This window comes from Temnothorax curvispinosus, unplaced genomic scaffold (assembly GCF_003070985.1).
Source record: "Temnothorax curvispinosus isolate PA1 unplaced genomic scaffold, ASM307098v1 QBEX01011515.1, whole genome shotgun sequence".
NCBI classification, from domain to species: Eukaryota; Metazoa; Arthropoda; class Insecta; order Hymenoptera; family Formicidae; genus Temnothorax; species Temnothorax curvispinosus.
This window is the reverse complement of record NW_020221295.1, coordinates 246,322-268,282: the sequence shown is the minus strand read 5'-3', so window position 1 is coordinate 268,282 and position 21,961 is coordinate 246,322. Positions and strand designations below refer to the sequence as shown.

General features: G+C 36.8%; 3 protein-coding genes and 1 pseudogene across 8 annotated transcripts; 2 read left to right on the top strand and 2 right to left on the bottom strand.

Annotated features, from left to right (window-relative positions):
• Positions 1-1,708: 1,708 nt before the first annotated feature.
• On the top strand, positions 1,709-8,514 carry LOC112461590 (F-box/LRR-repeat protein 4-like). 6 transcript variants are annotated; one of them, XM_025026902.1, is made up of 10 exons: positions 1,709-2,130; positions 2,215-2,466; positions 3,900-4,136; positions 5,409-5,505; positions 5,602-6,058; positions 6,139-6,402; positions 6,692-6,893; positions 7,009-7,369; positions 7,451-7,769; positions 7,926-8,514. In XM_025026902.1, the coding sequence occupies exons 3-10, from the start codon at positions 3,909-3,911 to the stop codon at positions 8,356-8,358; spliced, it is 2,361 nt and encodes a 786-aa protein (XP_024882670.1). In that variant the 5' UTR covers positions 1,709-2,130; positions 2,215-2,466; positions 3,900-3,908; the 3' UTR covers positions 8,359-8,514. The 6 variants fall into 6 exon arrangements, with proteins under 6 accessions (XP_024882670.1, XP_024882668.1, XP_024882669.1 ...); XM_025026900.1 differs by having other exon boundaries at positions 2,207-2,466; XM_025026901.1 differs by having other exon boundaries at positions 1,709-2,135; positions 2,207-2,466.
• A 1,012-nt stretch (positions 8,515-9,526) lies between these two features.
• LOC112461595 lies at positions 9,527-14,129 on the bottom strand (annotated as a pseudogene).
• Positions 14,130-16,179: 2,050 nt separating this feature from the next.
• Positions 16,180-19,881, top strand: LOC112461565 (RNA polymerase II degradation factor 1-like). The gene is made up of 10 exons (XM_025026850.1): positions 16,180-16,682; positions 16,772-16,818; positions 16,897-16,977; positions 17,103-17,309; positions 17,397-17,481; positions 17,569-17,691; positions 17,775-17,947; positions 18,024-18,125; positions 18,200-18,388; positions 18,479-19,881. The coding sequence occupies exons 1-10, from the start codon at positions 16,619-16,621 to the stop codon at positions 19,853-19,855; spliced, it is 2,448 nt and encodes an 815-aa protein (XP_024882618.1). The 5' UTR covers positions 16,180-16,618; the 3' UTR covers positions 19,856-19,881.
• On the bottom strand, positions 19,847-21,687 carry LOC112461567 (malignant T-cell-amplified sequence 1 homolog). The gene is made up of 7 exons (XM_025026851.1): positions 21,541-21,687; positions 21,272-21,419; positions 20,871-21,023; positions 20,715-20,815; positions 20,503-20,636; positions 20,295-20,362; positions 19,847-20,229 (listed from the first exon to the last, which is right to left on the bottom strand). Exons 2-7 carry the CDS (start codon positions 21,280-21,282, stop codon positions 20,148-20,150), a joined length of 549 nt encoding a protein of 182 aa, XP_024882619.1. The 5' UTR covers positions 21,283-21,419; positions 21,541-21,687; the 3' UTR covers positions 19,847-20,147.
• Positions 21,688-21,961: the final 274 nt, after the last annotated feature.

Here is a 21,961-nt window from a genome sequence, read left to right as displayed (position 1 = left end):
ACTGGTAATATTCGTAACCACCAAACGATTCCGCGTCAAATGAGCTATAAATAAGTTAAATTGGTTGAAAAAAAAAATTGTCCGGCTAAGTTACCGACATTTTTTTATTTTAAGGAATTTTTGAATTGGCTTTACAGAATTGCAAGTTTTTGGTCTAGAATTAAAGTACGCACAAAAATCTACATCGCGTTGTACGATTTCATATCGGGAACGAAAAAAAATTAAAAATTTTACTAATTTGGGCACATACAACTGTCATCTGACGACAATAACAAAATTACTGCAGTTTATATATATATAATGACACCAAGGCGACGTAGGGACAACATGTAGGAACAATATCGTATAAAACTAAGATTCAACGTCTAGAAAAAAAGATTCCGTAAAATGAAGTTTTGTAGCGAGAGATGGCGCAGCAATCGAACAAAGACAGATGCCTCTGGTTAGAAAAGGACAGACATAGATATATAACATAGAAAACAGGATTAGAAATGTTGACATTACCGACGTCGAGGAAGTTCGGCCTTCGCTATAGGATCCCCTTAATAATTAGGCCTAGTTCGTTTTAGCCAGTTTTAGCTGAACTTTTCTTATATATGGTTATCAACTTTAGCAATACAGCTAGAAAGTGGACTTGGTTTACATTCAATCCTTAATTTCTCATACTTGCATTCAATCCACGCATACACAAATATCCTAATATCCTATTATAAATTATACAATTATAAATAATCATAGCTTCTTATTGCACTATCTCCTAACCTCACAGCCTATTGACATTCTGTCTTCTTTTTCTTTTGCATTCCTTTTCCTAACAACTTTCAACAATACCTCCGCTTTGGTGGTATCCAATTTATCGTTCCAAAGTTTTTCCAATCTTTCCTTACTATCTGAACTTTTCTTGTATAGTTCATCTTTTCTCTTTTTCTCTACAACGTGAAAAGAAAAGCTGTTATATACTCCAAAAAATGTCTTATAAAAGATAACTTTTAGATATCTTTTTGGTAAAGTCTCAAAAACGTTTGAAATTGAATAAATACAGTGTACCTGAAAATAAAAAAATAAGATTAGTAAAGGAAGCGAATTAAAACTTTGAAAATGATTGCAATACGTTACAAACAATGTAATGAGCAGGGAATTAAATGAAATAATTATTGTGATTTATGAATTTTAATAGAATAACGTATTGGCATTTGCATAATTGAAATAATTAGAAAGAAGCGCAATAAGGATACGTAATTGATTTAGAGCCGATTTCACAGTCTCCGATTAATGTGATCCTCCGTTCTCCGATTAAACTCACTCAGCATCTCTTTCTAACTGTCCCCCTAGAAAGAGACGAAGAGTGAGTTTAATCCTCGGTTTAATTAAAAGATCAAATTAATCGGAGACTGTGAAATCGGCCTTTAGAGAGTAGAAATGGATCATGCGTCACAGGAATAATATTCGTTTAATATTTTATTTGATAAAAACGACTGAAGAAAGATCATGTAGTTGCAATTCTCGACTTAATTAAATATTTTACATATTAGCTACAATAGTTTTCATAATATTTTATTCGAATTCAGAAATTTTTCTGTTAGCATGTTTTGATCAAGGTCGAGTTGCAGTTTGCATCAAAAGAGAAAGTTTCCGTTGAGTGGTAGAGAAAGAGAGACAGTTGCATGATAGAAAGAGAAAGAAGATGGCAGATGTGCATGGCGTGACCGCCCAGGGGCCCTATTCTTGAATCGTTTTCATGAAACTCGCATGCGAAATTCAATGCTTTTCAAATAGAAAGTCGCATACGAAAATCATTAGGGCAGGCTCGAGAATACGGTCCCAGGCGCTCGCTGCAGATACTCGAAGGAGAGGGGAAAGGTCGGGATAGATCGAGGATAGTCGAGGTCTTTTCTCGCTTAGTTGTTGAAGACTGCGGACGTATAGTCGAGTGCGGTATGTTGTATATTGTTTATTCGAGATCGTAAATACGCTCAGGGAAAAGATAGTTTCGCGATACGCGATTACTATTAAAAGTCTTGACGCAGCGTACGAGTAATTGAATCCGATATTAACGTCGTATTCCGAAGGATCGAGATTATTTGTACCCCTAACAGCAAATGTATATTCTGAGAATGTTCAGAGGATATTGTAAAGTATAAGATATATAATTATTAAGTACATCTTTAGTATATTCTATAAATATACAGGATATTAATGCTGTTAGGGACCCAGGTAACGCCCGTGAACAGTTTGATTCGTCAATCGCTTACGCATGATCGTTCGTGAACCGAGTGTTAGTGCGCGACCTTGTCCGAGGACATTGATCATTACTACGCATAAAGCTGAGCAGCGGACATTTTGTATCTTGGTACGAGACAGGAAGGAAGGAAGTTAAGCAGCTTTCGACTTTCGAGTACATCGTTGACTCTCATACGTTCTACACTCACACGATAAACTTAGTGGCGACCGTTATTTCAACTCAAAGTGAGTTTATAATATTCTCAGATCCAAAGTTTGGTCACAAGGTTAGGTTAGGTTAGGTTAGGAACCTATATCAAACAATGAGATAAAAGATACATTAAATAAATAAAAAAATACATTTTGAAAAATTTTAGTCATTTAAAAGCGTAAGCGTAAGTGTAGCGAACGTAAGCAATTTAAATTTTGCAATTTTTTTTCTTTGGTGCACGTGAACGTGTGTATGCCGTATGTTCTTCTACCGTGTAAAACACAGTACCACATGGTAGAACATGTTATAACGTGTATCGGAAAAAAATTAGATAAAAGATACATTGAGTAAGATAAAAAATACATTTCGGAAAATCTTAAACTCATCCCTGCTGAAAATGACCGATTAAATTCGATTGGTTCCGTATTAAATTTGGTGAAATTGAATCGGCATGAATGCGTTTTCATAGTACCACGTGGTGGAACATGTTATAACGTGTATCGGAAAATGAGATAAAAGATACATTGAGTAAAATAAAAAATACATATAGGAAAATTTTAAACCCATTATTGTACAATAACTGTAAGAGTATGCGGTATAAGAGCATTACTAGCAGTTGACCAAATACAATCGATTATTCTTGAATTGTAAAAATCTTATTATGCTGGGTCTACAATGCGAGTCGCAAGTCGCAAGAATTGACCAATCACAGTCGATTAGTCTCCTCAAATTCGACTGTGATTGGTCAATTCTTGCGACTCGCATTTACTGCTTACGCGTCTTAAGCCCCTTGCACAATGCTAGGCAATAGGGAATAGAAATCAGAAATCATGTATAAATGCAGAATAAACAGTGACACAGGCAATAAACACAGAGTTTTCGTCACGAAATTCTGTGCTTATTGCCTGTTGCCAACCAATCATAGCATTCGAATTTTTTAGGTTGTAATTAACGATTTTTTTGTTATTTCCTGTTCCTATTGCCTGTTGCCTGGCATTGTGCAAGGGGCTTTACATCTACTCTTACGACTATTGTAGAATGGAACTTTATAGTAATTTAGAAACGAAGCGTAAGTCTGGCGAATGTGAGCGATCTAAATTGTGTATTTTTTTAATTCTTACTTTTGTGCTCGCGTGCACGCGTTAGTGCCACGTGGTAGTAAAAGAACACAGAGCTCTCGATATTTCAGATTTATAAAAGAACATTTTTCTACATCAACAAAATTAAAAAATAACTGTTATTTTCTTTAAAATAATTAATTATTTAATAATGATATTCAACACACATGCACAGACTATGTAATGATGTCAGTACTTAGCAATGCGAATGGAAGCAAGATAAATTTATTGTTAGTTTATACATATAATCTTAACGCTATAATTATAAATATGTATGATATTAAAATGCATTTTAGCATATGCTAAAAAAGAAAGGATTATTATTCTTCATATTTTTTGTCTTCTTTCAGACAGACAATATGACAACCCACAATAAATCTTCATATTGCGAGAGTTGTAGTCGATATCCCTATATCGGCAGAGTATCCGTAAGAGAAAAGGATAGTGTTGACTTCATCTATCAATTTGTGAAGAAAATATTTGTTGCCGTGGAGCACAGGAGTTATAGCATATTACGTACTGCCCCTGACATAATTGGGCCACCCAAATTTCCAAATTTGGACGGACAACTTCATTTAATAACCCCGGTAAGTCTTCCGAATAGCTCCTATCTCCAAATTTAATGAAACTTACAGCAATTGTATAGCATTAAAGGACACACCTACACTATATAAAGGATTTTGTACGAAAACAAATAGAAACGGAGAAATTAAAAAAATGCAAATGATAAATTGTATGATTTACTAATTACTAATGAATGATTACTGATTACATATTAATATGTGTGTGCAGACAGTTATATGTAAACGTTGGCAAAGAGAAACCAAAACCTAGACCAAGTTTAGCACGTAAAGCCCGTATCAGATTAGCGGTTCGCAGCCGCGAGATGCCGCGACTGCAATTGCGATTACATTTCTTGACCAATGAGAAAGAAGCTGCTCGAAAATCGGACATTTCTCATTGGTCAAGAGACGTAATCGGTAATCGCAATCACAGTCGCGGCCGCGAGCCGCGAGCCGCGAGATGCTTATTCATGACAAGAGAAAAACGCTTTTGGACTATAGATTAATAATAAATGAATATCTGTATCAAATCTTCACCTTACTAAATTCATGAGTCTACCATATACTAAAAATATGAATATTGAAAATATTAGCGAGGCCCCGTACGTAACGTAGAACGTTCCATTCACTTGGCGTGTATAAGGATTTATATATCTACTAAATCTTCGATTTACTAAATAGATGAGTCTACAATATACTAAAGATACGGAAAAGATTAGCAAGACTTCTACGCAAAAGGTAGGACGTTGCCCCTCTCTCCACAACCACCTTCTCTGCTAACACCTGTTTCACGACAGTTTTCTACCAGATTAAGTCTTGTTTTCGTAATAAATGTTGCTTTTGCAATAGAAAAGTGTTATATCACAGCTCCGCTTCTCCGAACCCTCCTGGACCCCCTTTTGGGGGACCCCCCGCTAGGCGCTTTGCCCTCCAATCCCCATTTAGGCCCTCTGTCGCGCAATGATGTTTCAAATTCGCACACTTCTTGCATGCGCATGTGATTACAGAAAAATCGGTGTAAGATAGGACCTATTAACCTACACCACTCAAATTTCATCAAAATTCAACCACTAGATTGTCTATAAATTAGAATAAAGTTTTGAATTTTTGACGCCAATTTCTCCGTTCTTATTTGTTTCCGTACAAAATCCTTTATAGTATGAACGTGTCCTCTAATGGTCAACAATTGCTACAAGTTTTATCAAATTCGGAGGTAGAGGCTATTCGGAAGTTGAGTCAATTATATGTTACAAGATTTTCTACTATATATTTGACGATTTTGATTTTCTAATATAGACGTTAAAGGATACTGGTGTTTCAATATCTCCGTGGCAAAACAAAGCTGTCACGAGACCCATATCATTCGATTATAATGTGACAGAAAGATATATTGGTATGTAATATTTAAATCAATAAATAAGATATTGTTAAGGAAGATACGCTCTTTTGCTGAGAAGAGAGTAAATATAATAATATTTTCTATTTAAAGATATCGAGTTTCATGAAGCTGTATATCCAGTCAGAGTCTGTATTTACGAAATATTTAATCCTGGAAGCGTAATTCAAATTTTGGCTCGAGATTTCAATAAACACTGGATTCAGTTGTGGGATGAATCGTCTCAGATTGTACCCCCGCAATCAAGATTATTTTCTCCACCGTTGTCGCATCCGTGCAACTTCCCAACCAAAATGCTCAGACTAGTGTTTAAGGGCAGTTCAGATAAAACTTGGACAAAACTGGATGCTGTGATGCTTATCGGTACATCAGATTTGATCCTTTCTAGAAATCCTAACGAGAGTTTAAGTAATCTGTTGAAAAGAATTAACAGCATCTACTCTTCACACCACGACGATGTTCATAATTTAACAGCAGATTCAAAAAGTGCACACTTGGATATAGTTCATCTGCAACGAAATTTTCCTGAATATTGTGTTATTTATAAAAGGTATTATTATCATTGACATTAATTAATATTTTAATCCATTAATTTTTCTGTTAATAATAAAAATTAATTTAAAATTTAAGGGGATGGAGTGTCGGCCGAACTTTTTCGATGTCGACAATATTAACATTTTTTATTTCGTTATGTGTATTTGTTAGCTGTATTGTTCTGTTTTGTTCTGTATTTTGTTTTCCGTATTTGTCTTTGTCTAACGAAATAACATCTGTCCTTGTTCGATACCTGGGCCATCTCCACTTACTAACCTGCGTGTATATTTTTGTGGAAAATATATACGATTTCTTTGAAGCCCAGATTTTTTTTCCGGGCTTTCAATCTCAATTTCAAAGGTATGTTATTGTTTGTGTACGTATTCTGAAGAGTCGAAACATTTCATTTCGTACATATATAACCTATACAACAGTTTATATTAGAAAATATGGGTATGAGGACAGCATTTTTTTTCAATTATCACTAATTTTTTAAATTTCCACTCTTCATTAGTACCTAATACTTTACTCCTGTAGAAGGATTTTGCGATCTATAAAGCCGTTTCAAAGAACGAGCCCTAACTGTTTTTGTCAGTAATTGTCCCTTGTCCAAGATCCCCTTAATTTGTTCTGATTATAATATTTGCAGCGACATAAGAAGGATTTCGTATAAGAATAATTTGAAGCACAAAAAGGTATATCAGGAGGTAATCCCTGGTTATGAGCATCCTCTTGATCAGAGATATCCGCGTCGTATTTTATTGAAAAGTAATTCGACTTGTGCCAAGAGTATGAAACTCTCATCGGATGAATCCAAGGAGCTATCACGTTGCAGTTTATCTGCGCTTCCTGTAAAGTATTCTAAGAAGTCTATTTCTCATCACAATATTTATTACAATGACATTTCGTACTTTAAGTATTAAAGTATTTATTTTGTATTATATTAATTATATTTTATCTTTACAGAATGAAATACTACTAAAAATATTTAAATACTTAGATGTAGTAACATTATGCCGCATGAATGAAGTAAATAATAGGCGCTTTGATAGTTTATCACGGGATCCTCTATTCTATACACGTTTGAATATGCGATATATTAGCTCTGACAAATATATGTGCGATATATTTTGTTATATTACACCTAGATGTAAATATTTGCAACAATTAGATCTTACAGGATGCAACTTTGATGTTAATGATTTCGTAAACTTTCTTGATAATTGCGGCAGGCGTTTAACGCATTTAAGATTAAGTAACTGCAACGATGGAGAATGTTTAAATCCTGTCCTACTTAAAACTTTAGAGACATGCAAAAATTTGAAAGGTATATGCATATAGTATATCTATATAATTGTCAAGATTATTGGTAAATTGTGTAACAATTTGTAATACAAATTTTTCTTAGAATTGGATCTAAGTGATTCTGGCATAGACGACGAAGGATTTTCGTATCTCGAGGGGCTAAATAATTTGGAACACTTAAACCTTTCTCATACTGGTATAACAACCGAACGTCTTTGCAAAATACTGCAAAATAATCAACGGATTCGTCAGTTATCGGCAGGCTTTGAAGACTTTATAGATGATGCAGTTCTAATAGAGTTGGAAAATTCGTGTCATGACTTGGAAGTCATAGATTCATTACTGTGCGCACGTCGTCTTACATCTGAGGGTATTAATGCTCTCGCTAACTGTAAGAAATTACAAATAGTGAAAGTTGATCTGTAAGTGTGTGTGTGTGCTACATTTTCTTTTAAAACACACATTATTGTATTCTTTATTGAAATTTGTTTGCTTCTTTTGCGAGCATCTTGAAAAAGTTACATGAATTTTTTCTTTGCAATTAAAGTACTGTACTAATTACATTATTTTTGTTACAGATGCGGACGCTATACTGATGATTTGCGTGAAATCATTCATCACATGAATAATAGCTTAATTGGATTACTTCCCTTTTATCAAAACTTGCAAGAAGTTTATTTGTACTGCACTGTCCTCAATGTTTACCGGTTGGAATTACTAGCGCAGTGCAAAAACTTAAAAAAGTTATGTTTTTATAACGTAGAACTACAATGTATATCTGATAGATGTAACGTTATTTTTGAACAATGTTCTAAACTGCAGACGATTTATTTCGATTTTTCTGATATAAATGAATTGGTTAATCGATTGGTTAATCGATTGATTAATCGATGGAAGGAAAGATATCCGCACGTGTCCGTCTATACCCAGATAATAAAATGCCCGCAAAGTGAGCTCACGACGCGTGCACGTCGTGCGGGTCATTTGCACGGCGAGAACTCATGGGACTAGACAGATGCGTCCTCAAATGATGCTCATATGACTCGCACGCGTGAGTGCCGCATGCATGCGGATCATATGAGCATCAATTGCTCTCACCTTGTACCCTACTTTTTAATATATATGTAATATGTACTATTGCAGTTATAAAAACGTTAAATTAAAGAAGACCAAGTATATATTTATTTATAAACATTTTTATTTTAAAATTTGCACACACGTGAGTGCCGCATGCGTGCGGCTCATGGACATCAATTGCTCTCACATATATTATACATATATTATACATACATATATACGCTCTCATACATTTTATAAAGTTGAAACTCAATGAAATCATATCTCGATACGACAGCAATTGAAACTGACAAGTTTAAAGGACCCCGCACCAAACCACGGGAAAATGGATCCCGGTCAAATTGGCTAAAAATTTAGTATGATGTAGTTTATGACGTCCTGATGAAAAGTGACTATGAGCACAAAGTCCAAAAATGGACTGTGTGTGTGTGTGTGTGTGTGTGAGTGTAAATAATATCGCGCGCGCGCAGTCGGACTATTCTCTTCAAATTCGATTGTGCGTGGTCAATTCTTACGACTCACGACTTTACGACTCGCATTGTGGACTTAGCATAACACTAATTTACGCTAATTTACGTGGAATTATTATTAAAAATTGCTGCTTCAAATTTCGAATATTGTATCTCTCTCGGCGATAAAAATAACAAATTTAATTTGTATATATCTGAAGTATTTCATCATTGCTTGTGTAATACTATCGATATTAGTCTATTAATTGGCGGAATGATAATAAAAATATATTATCCAAGAGGAAGAGATAAATTAACGCAATCGGTGCTCGCCATATGCTTTCCCACTTTCCCAGCACATGTGATCAAATTCACACGTCGCGACATCTCTCCTTTATTTCTCTCCCTAAAAACCCGCGTTTCTTCGTCGGTACGGAGAACGCTCGACGTAGAAGCTTTTCAGATTACATCCGAATGAGAAATAAAATGCCTCGTATCGCGAATAAAGCATCTCGGAGATTGGGAGAGATATAATTTATGATATTTGTGAAAGAAGCATAACCAACGCTGGAACCAGCTATAGTTTATTACAAAACTAAAAATGAGGAAGTTTATTATTCATCTTCCTGCTGATATTGTTACAAAGGTGAATAAAATATAAACAAGTATTTTATTTTTACGGTGCTTTAATACAATATCTCGGTAGTTTCTTTCTGTAATAAAACATTTATTTTCTATATTTACAAAATATAAAAATCTTGCTTTTCGCAGATCTCGAGATAACCCTTTGCCTACGTAGTCGACTCTGATGTCATCAAGGAAAATCTTTTGTTCGGAATATCGATCGTGCGTATAATACCTCTCCCCAGAACATAAAAGTCCTCGATCATCGTTGATACGTTTAAACGAGTTTACCGTCGGCGTCGAGTTTCCTGCAATTGGCGTCCGATACTTTGAAATCCTTACGCTCAAAAACGGTGGGTTTCAACAGAACGGCAATCACCGATCCACCATAAGTATCGTGGAAAAACAAGGCATATTCTCCATAACCGTCCTGAAAACGAAATAGACAGTATAGAACGCTTCAAAATATTAGATATTTAATAATAATAATTAATTTAGACATTTAGCATCTAAATCATACAATTTTTTTTTCTTTTTTAAAAGCGTATATGTATGCATCGATTCAATGATATTTACAAATACTTTAATTGTTAACAACTTATTAATAAGTTATCCGAGATACTTACTCTTAAATCTTTCAAGAAACATTGTACAGGATCAAAATCCACGACTGGAATCTTTTGAAGAGAATGAGTTTTGTACGGATGTAGATCTACGATTTTGGTTTTGCTAGGTACATCGACTGCCTGCAATCTTCTTGGAATCATACTTGACTTCAAATGTAATAAACAATCGTAGATCCAAGAGCGGAGGACGAAACATGGGTTTTACATCCAGGACTGTGTCATTGAACAACAAGTTGTCGAATAATTTCAGCGATTCCTTTGCAAGCACGCTTATACGGTTTAAAATCAACTGCGACGGCGCTTTCCTGGTCCACAAGGATTTCTGTTGATCGTAAGAGGTAGATACGAATAAGAATGGAAGAGAACTGCGAGCTGTACCAAATAATGTTTCTACGGCGACAATTTCTTCATTTGTGAAATTTAACATCATACATTCTCTTATATGACAAGGTCAGGAGCGATAATACAGATTTTGTGATAATACAGAATTTGAAGTGAGATTACTTTGGCTCGTTATCATCTTTATCTATCTAAAGTCAATTTTGATTTTAGTATCAATTCATTTTTTCAGTGAAGTGATAATTTCACAATGATGCATCACGGAAATTTGCGTTTAAAAAAAATATATAAAAACAAAGTATATATTAAGATATGGACTTACTGGTCATTTCGCCATTGAAATTAACAATGACAGGATCAGTGTTCCAGTGAGCTCTCGCAACAATTTCGAGGAACCGTAGAAATGCCACTTGCGGCGTCTGAGCCGGCTTAACGGCTCCGGTGCGAGGTACAGCGATGCCACGAGCAATTCAATCACAACTCCTGGTATGTGTGTGTCGTCCAAGAGCTGCGCCGATAACCATCGTTTCGCCAAACAGCAAGCGGGACCGAACGATGGTTGCTGAGAATGCAACTTAAAAGAACGAGAATGTCATATATACTGTATATATCTTTTTATTTATTGCACATGATTTATCTATTGTACAAACTATTATAGATATCTTATTTAATCCTCAATATCAATAAATTTTGTTAAACTTTTGGTATAATATATGAAATCTCAAAAAAAGTATAATTTTTTCTCCATCATCTTATAGACTACTATTAATTATAACGTCTTTTATATCACGAAATCCAAGAGACATCTGCTGACGATTAAATTCGAGGGAAAAATTATCATTCGAGAAAACTATTTTCAAAAATAAAAGGTATGCTCCTTAACATTCTATACAAATTGTCCTAACAAGGATTCATCAATTCTTACCCATGCAAAGCACTACTCAATTTCGGTAAATGAAACAATTTGTTTTCCAGTTCAATAAATTCCTCATTGTCTCTGTATTTAATTACTCCATTTTCCTTGACTTGTTTCATTAATGCAATTTCCTTCTGGTGCGCCACTTTTAATCGAAAAACGAATCCGTCCTAATAAAAAAGAAAATTTCATATTACATCAAGAAGAGTGTGCTGTTATAATTGTAATGCTATAGGATATTCCCATTTAAAATACAATTAATATTACAAATACGATACTATTATATTATATTATACTGTTAAAATAATCCATCATATTAACCTGGTACACATCTAAAAAGGATTGGCCTGCAAGTTCATGTTGAGTCCTGAGGAATTCCGCGATTTGTATGTGAAACGCCGCCTTTGTCTTCCTAATGGCGTCCAGTTCCTCAGGCCATTTCCCGCTAGTCGATAACTGTAACGTCGCATCAAGCGCGTGAACATACATAAAGCATTTCGTGATGTTCTTTGAAAGGCTCAAACAATTTTTGTCCTCCTCGGTGACACCACCGGTCTTCCGATGGACAGTAGCAAGCGGCGGAAAGATTTCCGCGTATCGGAAAACCGGGCTCGAGCCCTGCACACCATTTATCGTCAAATGCATATCCTTTAGTGACATCAAATTCTTTTCCAAAGTGTTAAAAGCTTGTAGAACCTTTAATGTAGCTTCTTCGCCAGTGCCGTATACAAAGTGCGTTATTTTGTACTAAACAAAAGTATATAATCATAAATTATGTACAATTTAAAGAATAACAATAATTTAAAACAAAGCACTTTAATTGAAGACGATCCTGAGGCATTTGCAGCTACAGTTCGTAATTTAAATTTAACTATGGATGTATTCCAAACAATGAAAGTTGGTCATGAGTGGAAACCCTGTCAAACAGGAGTCAAAGCTGCTACACTCTGTATTTTAGACCTAAGCACTTTTTACTTGGACGAAGTTGGTTTGGACTTTTTCTTGCCTGGCCGTTTCACAAGTGATATTTGTGAGAACTTGTTTTCAGCCATTCGTTACAAGCGCCCCAATCCATCCGCACTACAGTTCAAGCAACGTTTGAAAACTTGCAGTATTAGTCAATTCATGAAGCACAATTCTAAGTCCTCCTATGATCTTGATGATCGATCTGAATTGCTCAATTTATTAGATGCAAAAAACATGAAAATATCCGAAGATATTCGGTCACTTAATTCTCCATCTCTTGATGAAGAGGAAGAAATAATTCTTGCATGTCTCTCAGCTCAAGTTTTTTATGGTCTTGAGAACATTCCAGAAAATGATAAATATGTATTTTATAGAGTTTGTGGATATATTGTAAATAAGCTGCGAAAAGAGAAGCCATCATTTAGAGACTGCAATGCATGTCTTCAGGCTTGTAGACACAACTCCTCTGAACCACATAGATATGGGAAATTTAATCGTATGACCAATTTTAAAGATGGTGCTCTTTTTGAGGTATCCAATGATGTATTCGAGTTACTTTTGAGCGTTGAGGAAAAAATTATGGCTATTGAGACCTCTTTGCATACCTTAAAGTGTGACTTGCTGAAATTTTTAGAAGATAAAGTATGTACTGTAACAATTTCTCCCACTTCTCCTTTAAATCTTCAATGTCACAACATTTCTCAAGAAATCATTCATCGGTACATTAAAATGAGAGTTAAGTTGATGAGTGAAAAGCCAACTGAATGTCATGCCTCCAAAGCTGCGTCATCACAGCTTTCCAGTATGAGCATGGGATCCAGATATTTAGCCAGTAAGTTCCATCCTTCTCAAAAAAAAAAGTAAATAGTTGCCTTAAGAAAGTTCAACAGCCATAATTGTTTCCTCTAATCAACTGTGATCTTTGATCTATTGATATTTATGATCCTTTCTTTAGAAAAATAGTAGTCACATTATAAAAAAATAATTGCTACATTATTAAAAAAATTAAAATGTTAAAAAGACTTAAAAAAATTTTTTTTAAATACAATGTTTACATATTGTTCAATATATATTTATATAAATATATAATATATAATATATATATAATTAATATAATTAATAAATTAAATGTTCTAATGTTAAATTAAGTGTTCTAATTATTATTATTAATTTAATTAATAATAATTAATTAAATTAATTATTATTCTAATAATTAATTAATTAAATTAATTATTTAATTTAAGGAAAAATAAATAAATTAGATATTTACATACATAAATATTGTATATAAATATTGAAATAAACATAATATTGTGTGTAAAATAATAAGTAATTAAATATAAATATATAATCTATATTTATATATAAATATATAATATATAGTATATATAATTAATATAAGTAAAAAAAAGTTAACAAGGTAAGTGCAAATATATGGTATGTATAAGTAAATAAATATATGTATAAATAAATAAATAAATATATATATGTATAAATAAATAAATAAATATTATTATTATATATATTATATATATTTTATTTATTAAAATAAATTATATTATAAAATAATATAATTTTAATATAACTTGTTTTGTTTAATATAACTACTCAGTAAACACAAAGTAACAATAATATAACTGTTTTGTTATAATTTCTTACTCAACAATATAACTGTTATGTACAAGGCATGTTATATTACAGTTATATTATTGAGTGGAAAATTATAATATAACAATTATATTATTGTTACTTTGTGTTTACTGGGTATTGATCGCCATGTTGCATGCTTTATTCTTTTGTGCAGCAATTTCAAGTCAATCAGTTTGCGCCCCTCGTATCTAGAGGCCCTCTACACGATCGGCGCCGTGTACGCGCCGTTCGTTTGTCTCGAACGTCGGCTGTCCCGCGCCGCGAGCGCCGGTACAGTCGCGGACGAGAGAGCCTCTGTCGGTCTCGAGCTCGAGCTGCGACCCCGTCGACGCCGTTGCGTTCAGCGATTGGCCAATCGGTCGGCGCTGAAGAACAGGTGCGGGCTCGGTGCAGGTGCAATTGAGCTCCGTTTTGTATATAAATAGCCATCAGGTATAGCTATATAAACTTTTGGCATTTTTTACTTTTTTTTCTTTTCCCGCAGTATTTTGTTGAAGGAATTATCATTTTTTTTCATTGTCACGTAAGAAAGACGATTAGATTTAAGGATGACGAATATTGTTCAGTTGGAAATTTTACTTTGAACAATTTCTGTTAATTGAATTAATTGCCCTTTGAATTAATCAAAAAATTTGATCGAAGTGGAATGACTTAAAAATATTCGAAAATAATTTAAATTATTATTTAATCAATTAATTTACTTATTTCTCGTAAAATAGGATGGTAACGAAGTGTACCTCCTGGGTTGCGTTCCAAAATTCACTCTGGGTAACTAAAATCTATAACTTACGTCACGTACACTATAGCATTTTAGTTAACTAGAGTGAATTTTGGAACGCAGCCCTGCGTACCTGAATAAAATGGTGTTTTTACTCTCGACTATGGGTGCATTCGAGGAGCACGCTATTAGCACAATTATCGTCCAAAACTGTTCGAGGAGACGCTTTGTGGCGCTGTGATATACGATGATGACGTCACTGTAAAGGCAGCGTGACGTCATCACTCGCGCTATTTTCGCTATTATTTTCGAGGTGAGGCACGAAGTACTATTGGCGCTTAAGCTGCGTTCGGGGAGCTTGCTATCGCTATCGCGCTATTGGCTCCTCAAACGAAGTTCATAGCGTTAGCGTTTATAGCGTTAATAGCGTCTCCCCGAATGCACCCTATATATGCGGCGTATGTACGTGATGTCTGAGAGATGTAAATTAATATCTTTTTTTCCGGCTATCGCGGCGCATTTTCCCTGTAATCTCGAGATAGCGGATAAAAGCATGATTAGCGGGGCAAATGTTACATTTTTAAACGCGCAAGCTCGTTCGCGATATATCGATATAAATAATTATATTGCGATATATCGCGATATAAATAATACAATGAGAGCAGCTGCTTCGGAGTTATTTAAAGTTACTGAAAGGATAAAGGTGGAAGCACATAAAATTGCAGGAGCCTTGAGCAGAATGCAGAAGCCATTTAAGGATCACAATCTTTTAAAATTTAAATAACTTAATAATCTTATATATTTAAAAAACAATTTAAGAAACACATATGCAAAGTTTAACGCGTTATGTTATATATGCAAAATTAGGTAGTCGGAAGTCCATAATTATGACGCGCTAATTTGAATAATACAGTAACCTTCGACATCATTTGTATTTTTATATTTAAATTATCTCAATTATGCATTCCAATCGTATCGATTTCTTCTCAAGGTTAATGAAATACACTCGACAGAATAAAAAAAATAAATAAACATATAACGTGAAAAAAATAACCTCTGATTACACACTCACATGTACACAGAAGCATGACGTAACAAAACAGGTGAGACATTCTCGTGAATGCGCATTAGATACGCGCCTCGACCAATCACGTCCAAATGCTAAAAAGTAATATGACTACGGACAGAGATTGAAGGATTTTTAATTACGATTTGCAATAGAAAATAATATAAAGATTCCTGAATTAATAAAAGTGAAATACAAAATTATTCTCACAACAAGAAAAATAGAAAAATGTAATAAATTATAAAGTACAAAATATATATAAAACAGCATGCACGGAAGCATCGAGGTTTTTGCCACGACGCTAACCAATGGCGTTCGAGATAAGAAACCGAGCCGCGCGATTGAATCCTTTTTACCATTGGTCGACTCGCCCCTCTGGAGCCGGCTTTCCGGCTCCAATAGGCGAGTCCACCGAGGGCACCGAGTCCACGGTCCACGGGGCACGGATGCGAGTGCGAGGAATACGGGAGAGACACGAGAAACGCGCTCCTTTCTCTTTTTCCTCCGCGAGTTCCCGTATTTCCCGTTCTCTCGCGGGAGTACCGGAATATTCGCGCGTCCCGTCGCGAATTATCGGCTCGAGGCTCGAATCCCTGGGATTCTCTCGGTTTATTTTCAGCAATAAAGCCTGTGAACCTGAACGCCACGGTTGCGCGTCATCGATGGTGGTCGCGACGCGCCCGTCGAGCGTACCGTGAGTTTAATCGCCGAGTATTGTCTTAATCATCTCCGAACGTTTCCGAGATCGACGAGGGTGAACCCCGAGAGCGCCGACGTCAGGAGTACCTCGCGGTGACGTTCGCTCTGTTTTCCCGGTGTAACAGCCCGTCGTGATACAAAATGGCACTGCCAGCGAATTACAAGCAAGTCGCGATGGCTACGTCGAACATCGTAGCCTCCAATCGTAAGTACAATTGATTCTTTTTCTCTCTTCCTGACTTGGAGTTGTCAGTGTAATTTTGGAGTACTTATATCGTAATATTTTGTGCGCAGAACGTATGAGAGCATCCGGTGGGAGTTCGAGCACCTCGACCAATAGTGTAAGTAGACGAGCACTTGTGACAAAATAACGTCTGTTGGAGATTTGAGTTTAATTGGAGCAATCTGTCTGTGTTTAGAAAGATACCCAGAGCCCGTTTGTACAAACTCCCCACAGTCATCCAGGCTTCACTCCCCAGAAAGTTGGAAAGAACACCAATGTACGTATCTAATTTCGTAAAAAATTAAAAAGTGCAACTATGACAGATTATATAAAATATTGCATCGGTGTAACAACTTGTCATAAAAGAGATAGATTTTATTTAATGTCTGATTTTGTGATTAGGCTGACTCTCGTATGCCAAAACCACCCAAGCCACCAGAGAAACCCCTTATGCCATATATGAGGTACAGCAGGAAGGTATGGGATCAAGTTAAGGCTCAGAATCCCGAGTTAAAGTTATGGGAGATTGGTAAGATTATTGGGCAAATGTGGAGAGACTTGCCAGAAGAAGATAAGACAGAGTTCATCGAGGAATACGAAGCTGAGAAGGTATAGAGCACAGATGCATTCTATTATATTTTCATACAATTTTATAATTTGACTCGTTCATACATATCGTTTAATCGTTTAACACAGGTGGAGTATGAGAAGAGCTTGAAAACTTACCACAATTCACCCGCATATCTAGCTTATATCGCAGCTAAGAATCGTGGCAAGTCTGGTAGGTGTAATGAACATAGTTTTAAGACTCATGGTAAAAACTGTGGTGGCATTTTCTAACGTTACAATATTTCTGTATTTCACGCAGCATTGTGTGCAGCACAACAAAGCAATGATGATCGAGAGAGTCACGAACGTTCATCGGGCAGTAGCAAAAGCCAAGCAGCTCAGGATAGAAGGATTGATATTTTACCAGCTGAAGATGACGATGGTACATAAGTAACAATAAATTATTATTACGGATATTTATTAAAATATTTACTTTATAATAGTAGTTTTGCATTTGATTAATAGATCAAGATGATGGATATTCTGTAAAACACGTGGCATATTCGCGTTACACAAGAAATCATCGGCTCATTAACGAGATTTTTAGTGACACGGTTGTCCCTGATGTTCGCTCTGTAGTCACTACTCAAAGAATGCAGGTTTTACGTCGCCAAGTACAATCCTTAACTATGCATCAGGTAATTAACGCATGTGTGTTACATTTTATAGTAATATCCTAATATCATAGTATGAAATGTATTTTGGGTATTCCAGAAAAAACTTGAAGCTGAATTGCAACAAATTGAAGAGAAATTTGAGGCAAAGAAACGTAAATTCATAGAAACTAGTGAAATATTTCAAGAGGAATTGAAAAAGGTACAAAAAACTTTTTATAGATTAATAATATTTAATAATATTGCAGGATACATAATTATTCTTTTTTTTCTCAGCATTGCAAACCAGCGGTAGATGAAGAGACATTTAACAAACTGGTAGAACGGCAGTATGAAATTCTTAGACGAGAGAGATTAAGAGGAACGGAAGAGAATCGGTCGGATGGACCAGCATCTAGTGAATCTACTCCAAACTCCACTCCGACTCCAACTCCTGCATCACTTAATGACGAGAGCCAGCCTGATGTAATAATACTACATAACATTTACATAAATTTCAACGTAATCAAAATCTTATACAAAGAAATATAAATACCATCCCGTTTGTGTGTGTAGGTCTCTGACAGTGATTCGATCGAGAAAAAATCTGGTAACGCCGAAAAATCTAATGTCGAAATGAACAAGAAAATGTCACCTCCATATACCGAGAATAAGATCGAGGCACCGCCGGCGGTGCAACCAAATGCTACTCAGCAACATCCGACCAACTCTGGGATGTTCTGCAGTAACATGGTCAATCCGATTCAACAACATCCACATCAGCAACAGACGCAAACGCCCCAACATCCGCCACCACCGCCGCTGCCTCAGCATCAACCGACGCCTCCTCAGCAACAGCATCAACCTCCTCAGCAACAGCATCAACCTCCTCAGCAACAACATCAGCTTCCTCAGCAACAACATCAGCCTCCTCAGCAACAGCATCAACCTCTTCCGCCAGCGCAGCAGCATCAATCGCCGTCACAGCCACCCCAGCAGCATCAGCCTCCACCGCCCCAACAGCATCAAGTGATACCTCAGCCTCCACAATCGCAACAGCAGCAGCAGCAGCAACACCAGCAGCAACAGCAACAACAACACCAGCAACAACAACACCAGCAGCAGCAACATCAACAGCAGCAACATCAGCAGCAACAACAACAGCAACATCAGCAGCAACACCAACAACAGCCACCACCGCAGCCGCAACAGTCACCGGCGCCTCCGGTAATGTCGCCTCAACAACCGACCACGACAGCCGCGGCAGCAGCTGCGGTCGCGGCGGTGGTTGCAAGCGCGAATGCAACCGCGAATTCCGCTCCGCCAAACATGCCGCCGGTGTCCGCTCCCGGAAGTATGCCCATTCAGCATAATCCCCACCAAGCAATGCTGCCGAATGCTCACCCGATGCCGCCACATCAGAGCGCCCAAGGTACCCAGAGCACGCAGGTTTTGCCGCCGCAGGGACCGGTAGCGAATCCGCACACCCCGCAAATGATGCCGCCCAATCAGGCCTACGGCCAGCAGTATCAGTCCGGACCAGGCCCGCAACAACCACAAAACGTTCCGTTAGCTCCGAGACCGCCGCATCCCTCTTACAGTTACTCTCAGCAACAGCCGTATCATCAACCTTATCCGCAATACGCTCATCCGTACTACCATCAGCCGTATTCGCAATACTCGCCCCATCCGATGGGTCGACCTCACGGTCACGGTCCACATAGTCCGCACAGTCCGCATTATCACCCGCAGTCGCCTCATACAGTCGCTCCTGAAAATAACGTCGGTGCTAACGTCGCAGGCGGCGCAACGGCCGCCGTGGCTTCCGCACCAGCGCCCGATACCAACAATCCTACTCCGTATCCTGCGCCCGCGGGACACTGCGAGGGCGAACGTACCGGTCCGTCGGAGAATCAAGAGGGCCAGGTAGACACTAAATCGGGATCCGCTTAAATATTCTTTATTTTACAAACGCTATTTTGGATTTCTATTTGACATGGCGTAACTATGACTGTTTTATCTCTATATCCTTGCGCCAGCAGACCCATTCGGCGTAATTAATTTATACAATAAAAATATAATGATAAGTTTGGTTTTATCATGATTTGTAACACTGTGGACGCAAGATTTGTCCAGAAATTATACTGTTCCACGTGAAATAATTGCGTAGTGAAGTAGAAATTGGATAAAAGAACATCTGTATCTAAAATGGTTCTTTGATCTTGGATCCATGGTACAATCAGTCTTACTTCACCGGTTTCATTTGCCAAAGTCCATCATTCAAATAATGACAATTTTCGATGCCTACTCCCTTATTCACTTTGATGCTGGAAATCAGAAATGAAATATGGATAATTTAAAAGCGTATGTTAAAAAAATTATTTTGACTTACATCTCTTCTGTGGATAATGTCGTAATTCCAACAGCTAACGCATGTTGCTTGCCCTCAGCCATAACAGCCTACAGTTTGAGTTAAGAATTTGTATCTTATTATGGCGTTTTTCCCTGTTTCATTGAATTTGTATCTTATTGTCGAAGAAATAAATTTGTTAAAACGTATCGCAATCTTTATCGAGATTGTACTGCGCTTAAAAGGATACGACAACCGTTTTTTTATCCACAGTCATCATCTTTGCGCCCTTTGACGTTAAACCAGGGCACATTATATTGGCACCGCTAAGAACAAACCTAATGGCACCCTTGTCAACTTGTTGCATTGGCAGGAAGAATGGATCTGAAAATGTATGTATCGCTATGAAATTATACAACATTTTTTCTATTTCTCATTCGATCGACTGGCGAGGAAGCTTACACTTGTGTAACAATCTTAAAGTAGGCATCCAGGGACCCTCACGTTGACGAAAGAATAACAGATCTCCCGCTGCGTTCACTATGATCTCTATATGGTCGTGGCTGACGAAAAGAAAATTGTTAAATTACAAACAACTTTATGCACACGGTAACTCACCATTTTACAATGCGAAAAGCGTCTTTCTTTGGTATTATAACGTCTATGTGGCTCTCCAGATGGGGATACAGCTCCAGGAGTTTCGCGCGAATTCCCTTCTGCACGGACGACTTCAACTGCTGAACGCCGGAAACACTGTCCTTCTCATCGAATCTAACAAAAAAGTTAGTACGAATTTAAGCGACACATTTCAAGCACAATTTAATAACAAATATTTAAGCAGTGTCCATTATAATAGAAATTTCAGCATTTCCAATGTTTGTTGAAACTGACATTTTTGTATCCTTGAAAAAAAGAATGCCGAGTGCTTTCTATCAATGAAATATATTTAAATTGTTTAAATATACCCTACTGTTCAAAATATTCTCTTTTTTACTCTTATACACTTAGGCGACACGTACTTCTTAAACATTTTCTGGATTTTCCGTAACACACCACTGCCTTAAAACCTTTCGAACGATGCATTCAATTAGCCGGTCATTCACGACGTCGAGACGTTATCTCGGCCTGGACAGTCTGGACCACTGGACACGTTCTTCAGCGACGCCTCTGTCAACATGCGTGAAAATATTTCTTTTTTTCCTGAGGAATGTTTTTCATTTATGGAGGTTATTAGCACATTTACGATTTCCAGCTTCAGGTTCTTTCGAATATATTTATATTATTTTACCAATTTTTCTCAAGGAACTATCCGCAGCTGGGAGCGTTCTAAATCTCTTTCCCTATCCTATATGCGTGCGAAAAATTGAGCGAGGTTAAGTCGATCGAATCACGCTGCACGCATTTGCACGTTCACTGACGTTCACACATGAATAGAATAAAATATGAATAAACACACGCGCGACTAACTTAAGGCCTATCCAGACGGATTCGCGTAGCAGAGGACCTCTGCCAGAGGTTTCTCTCTGCGCGTAGTCATGCCGATGCGTCACCGTGGAAACCGACAAATTGATCGTATCCAATACGGAGGCACGTTAAACGCGAGTGATTGGTCGATTGTAGTTGCGGGTCTGGGCCTTTGCGCGTTAAAAAAGGCACAAGGTTCCCTTAAGGGGATCCTGCAGCCGTATGATTTACCGACATTATCGTTT